This window comes from Elaeis guineensis, chromosome 1 (assembly GCF_000442705.2).
Source record: "Elaeis guineensis isolate ETL-2024a chromosome 1, EG11, whole genome shotgun sequence".
In the NCBI taxonomy this organism is placed as follows: Eukaryota; Viridiplantae; Streptophyta; class Magnoliopsida; order Arecales; family Arecaceae; genus Elaeis; species Elaeis guineensis.
Window position 1 is genome coordinate 31,945,016 of NC_025993.2, and position 3,775 is coordinate 31,948,790.

A 3,775-nucleotide genomic window follows, 5' to 3' on the forward strand; every position below is an offset into this window, starting at 1 on the left:
ATACAAAGCATTTACGGATATCTGATCAGGCAATATTTGTAACAATTATGTAACATGGACATCAATTTTAGGACCTAAAAGGTGTCCACGCTTGTTTTTACTCTAACAAGCCACAACTACACATATATATTATCAAATATGGATGCTGAAGACAAGCAGTTCAATCACATAACAATTTTTACCAGTGATACAATCTTTCATCTCACAAAAGATTGACTGACAACAAAATTCTGAATGATTACAAATTCAATAATGAGTTCTTATGAAAAGAACTTATAATTTAAGTTTCTTCTCCACCATGATTAAAATCATAAAGCATTTAAGGACATCTGATCAGGCAATATTTGTAACAACTATGTAACATGGATATCAATTTTAGGACCTAAAGGTATCCAGGCTTGTTTTTATTCTAACAAGCAACAAGTACACATATATATTGTCAAATATGGCTGCTGAAGAGAAGCAGTTCAATCACATAACAATTTTTACCGGCAATACAATCTTTCATCTCATAAAAGATTGACTGACAACTAAATTCTGAATGATTACAGCATCACTAGCTGTAACTTTAGCTCTTGAAGTTGCAATTAGTCCATCATAAAATTCATTCCTCACTCAGCTTTTCAAGGGATGATTTCTTGATGAAAAATTTTGCTGTATGCATCACAAGATCACAGAAGAAGGCTTCCAACAGATGGCCGTCCATTTGCACACTCCCCATCATTTTCAGATGAAACACCAACGGTCACTCCAAATGGCTTTCAGATGAAACTACTCACCAACGGTAACTACAAATGGTGGTAAGTAAATTTCACATAAATTCATCATCACTGTCCTCAAACTCACTGTCTTCATCGTATTCAGATCCAGAATCATCTTCCTCCCTAGGTTTTAACAATGTCTTCATGTCAAATGATGGTTCTGTTTCCATTTCCTCAATCCCAATAGAGTCATAATTCATCCGTTCTTTAAATTTCTCGTCAGAACAATTGAGCAGCCATCCAAGTGAACACTTCAGCCCTTTCTCGGCAATAATCTGATGCCTTGGTCTTATTGTAGACTCAAGACCATATGTAAAGAAAGCAGGAAAAGCCACCAGCTCCTCCAAATCCCCATCCATCTCCGTCTGAAAATACTCGAAGCTCATTCTCATAATATCTAGATTCAATGCAAGCAATTGAGGGCAGCCAACAACCATTCTGCTCACCTGCTTCAACAAAAAGCCGCAGCCTTCAAAGAAATCAACATGCTTCGACACAGTAGAGCGGCTAAGACTAACAGCTTGAGGCATTTTCTCAATCACTCTTCCATATTCATCACGACTGACCAAAATACTCGATTCAAACAAGCTTTGCTGCGAGAGAAGCTTAGCCTTCAGCTCAATACCCATAATGTCTGGATACTGCGCTATCACAGAAGCTAATGCCTCCTTCCGAACACCAAACTCCAGCAGAGCCTCGACATTGGGTTTCACTTGGTCCTCCAAGCCAAAGCCAAGAATGTGAGGCCTTTTCTCAATCAATCTTGCCACCGCCAGCCTCGGTAAACCCAGGCTCTCAAGGTATTCGACGAAAGGCTTGATCACTCTCCCAACCCGCATCCCAAGTATCTCAGGATATCGAGTGAGAACACCTCCTAGCTCTCTTCTTGCAACTCCAATTCCAATCAGATAGGCAACCGATGTGCTCATGGTGCCCTCCAATTTGAACCCGAGCAGCTCCGGGTACCGCTCAAGGACCCGAGGGACGTCGCCGGCCTTGATGTCGAGACCCTGCAAGTACTTCACGACAGGTGCAAGATCGACGACGACGCTCGCATGGAGGACCTGCGGGTACCGCCGCAAGAATTCCGTGATGGTGGCCTTGCGGACACCCAGCTTCCCGAGGTAATCGAGAACGGGGATCATGTTCTTCTTGACGCTGCAACCAAGGACGAGGGGGTAATTGTTGATGTCCTCGATGGTGAGGCCGAGGGAGTGGAGGAAGTCGACGCGCTCCCGCATGACGTCGACGGTGACGGGGAGCTCGAGGCCGTCGAGCTCGTCCGGGACGACGCCGAGCCCGCGGAGGAACTCGTAAAGGCGGGCGCGGTTGGCGGCGCGCTCGTTCCTCATCTGGAGGAGGCTGGGCCGAGCATAGAGGGAAGAGGAAGGGCTGGCGGCGGCGCTGCGGGTCGAAGCGATGGAGGGTGCCGAGGAGGCGGAGGAAGTTGCGAGAATTCTTGAAGTGATGAGGGCATTGCTCTTCTTCTTCTGGATGCTTCCAGAATAATCGAGGATTTTTCTGGTGAAGGGATATTGCTGGGTGAGGCAGCTGAGGCAAAGATTTGGGGATTTGGAGGGGGAGAAGAGAACGCAGGAGCCGGTTATTGTGATGCCGTGGTAGCCGAGAGCTTTCATGGTGCCTCTGGGGGGGTTTTATCAGGATTTAGGACCGAAGTAAGTAACGAAGCATTAGAGAAAGGGATATTAGAAGCACAAAAGGATATAGACGTAAAGGGGGAGGAATTCAGAGAGGTGGGGGTGGGGGGTTATAGAAGTTACCTGTGGATTGGCCCCGGTTAGATTATGGGGGGCGTGGCTACGATGGCGTCGGGGCGATTTTGGTGCCCGTACCGCGGCGGAGGAGGTGGTTTTCTCTCGTATAGAGAAGTCTAGGAGAGAACGGGGAGCGAGGAGAGGGCAGTGTGCTCGGGAGGCTGATGATATTTGCTTTAGATATTACTTGAATTTTGCGCGTGCTTTACCGCACGATGGAAAAGCGATGGACGGAAGGAGATTTTGGGAGGGGAGGGAAGCACACGTTGTGCTTCCTGACTTCAACCAAAGGCAGGGCACGGTACGGATGGTTTGACCCGTATTGGACTCGCTTTCCCATTTAGTAGATTTTAGTTATTTTTTATTATTTTGTTATCCTAATTAGAATGAAGTGTTCTCATGTTGGAAACTATCATCGTAGTAATATGATAAAACTTGTTAATATTTTTAAAAAATTTTATGATAAAAAATTATATAAATAGTTTTTTTGGTAAGGAAATTATATAAATAGTTTGAAATAACTTTGGAAAACTAAATGATGTAAGAAGTTGCAGAGATATGCATACGGGAACACCGTCCTAAGAATGAAATCTCCCTTTTTGTGCATGTATTCGGCGAGATTATCCTATGATGCAATGAACTGAGCTCAATCTAAAGCCTCCTATCATGAGCATGTTTGTGTGGACGTTTGACTTCCTTCAGTTGTTTAGAAGTGGAGAGTCGGGAGGGTAGAACCAAAGCAGAGAGAAATGTGTGAGAAGAGGAAAAATAACAGAACACTCAAAAAGGAAAGAAAAAGAGCACGGTCCAAGTAACTCCCAGAGAGGCCAGTCTAAATAATTATCACAATAAAGACCTGAATAGCCTACTGTTGTGGTCAATCCCCTCATCGCCTGATCGCCGGGAACGAACGTCTGCAAAAGAAAGTCCGCACTGACCGAAGGCGGCTCCGGCGGAGACCCTCTGACGGTCAAGTCAGAGAGGAGACTAGGCAACAGCGAAAAGGAAACAAGGAGCTCAACGAGAGAGAGAGAGGGAGAAGGAGAGCTTGGGAGTTTTCGAAGGGACCCCTTTAGCACTGTTGCCTTTCCCGATTTATAGTGGGAGGTGGTATGGCCTCGCCGTGGGTGATGTAGACAACTGGAGAGTTGTCAAATCGTCGGAAGTTGTCACGTCGTTGACGAGTTGACAGGTCCTAGGAATTAATTTGCGTCCTTGGCAGGACAGCGTCCCAGATTT

General features: G+C 45.5%; 1 protein-coding gene across 1 annotated transcript; it reads right to left on the minus strand.

Annotated features, from left to right (window-relative positions):
• Positions 1 to 343: 343 nt before the first annotated feature.
• On the minus strand, positions 344 to 2,710 carry LOC105033897 (transcription termination factor MTERF4, chloroplastic). The gene is made up of 2 exons (XM_010908869.4): positions 2,543 to 2,710; positions 344 to 2,405 (listed from the first exon to the last, which is right to left on the minus strand). Exon 2 carries the CDS (start codon positions 2,396 to 2,398, stop codon positions 812 to 814), a length of 1,587 nt encoding a protein of 528 aa, XP_010907171.1. The 5' UTR covers positions 2,399 to 2,405; positions 2,543 to 2,710; the 3' UTR covers positions 344 to 811.
• Positions 2,711 to 3,775: the final 1,065 nt, after the last annotated feature.

What these genes read in the sequence shown, in the direction of transcription:
- LOC105033897 (XM_010908869.4), bottom strand. Translation starts at nt 2,398, where the DNA reads ATGAAAGCTCTCGGCTACCACGGCATCACAATAACCGGCTCCTGCGTT.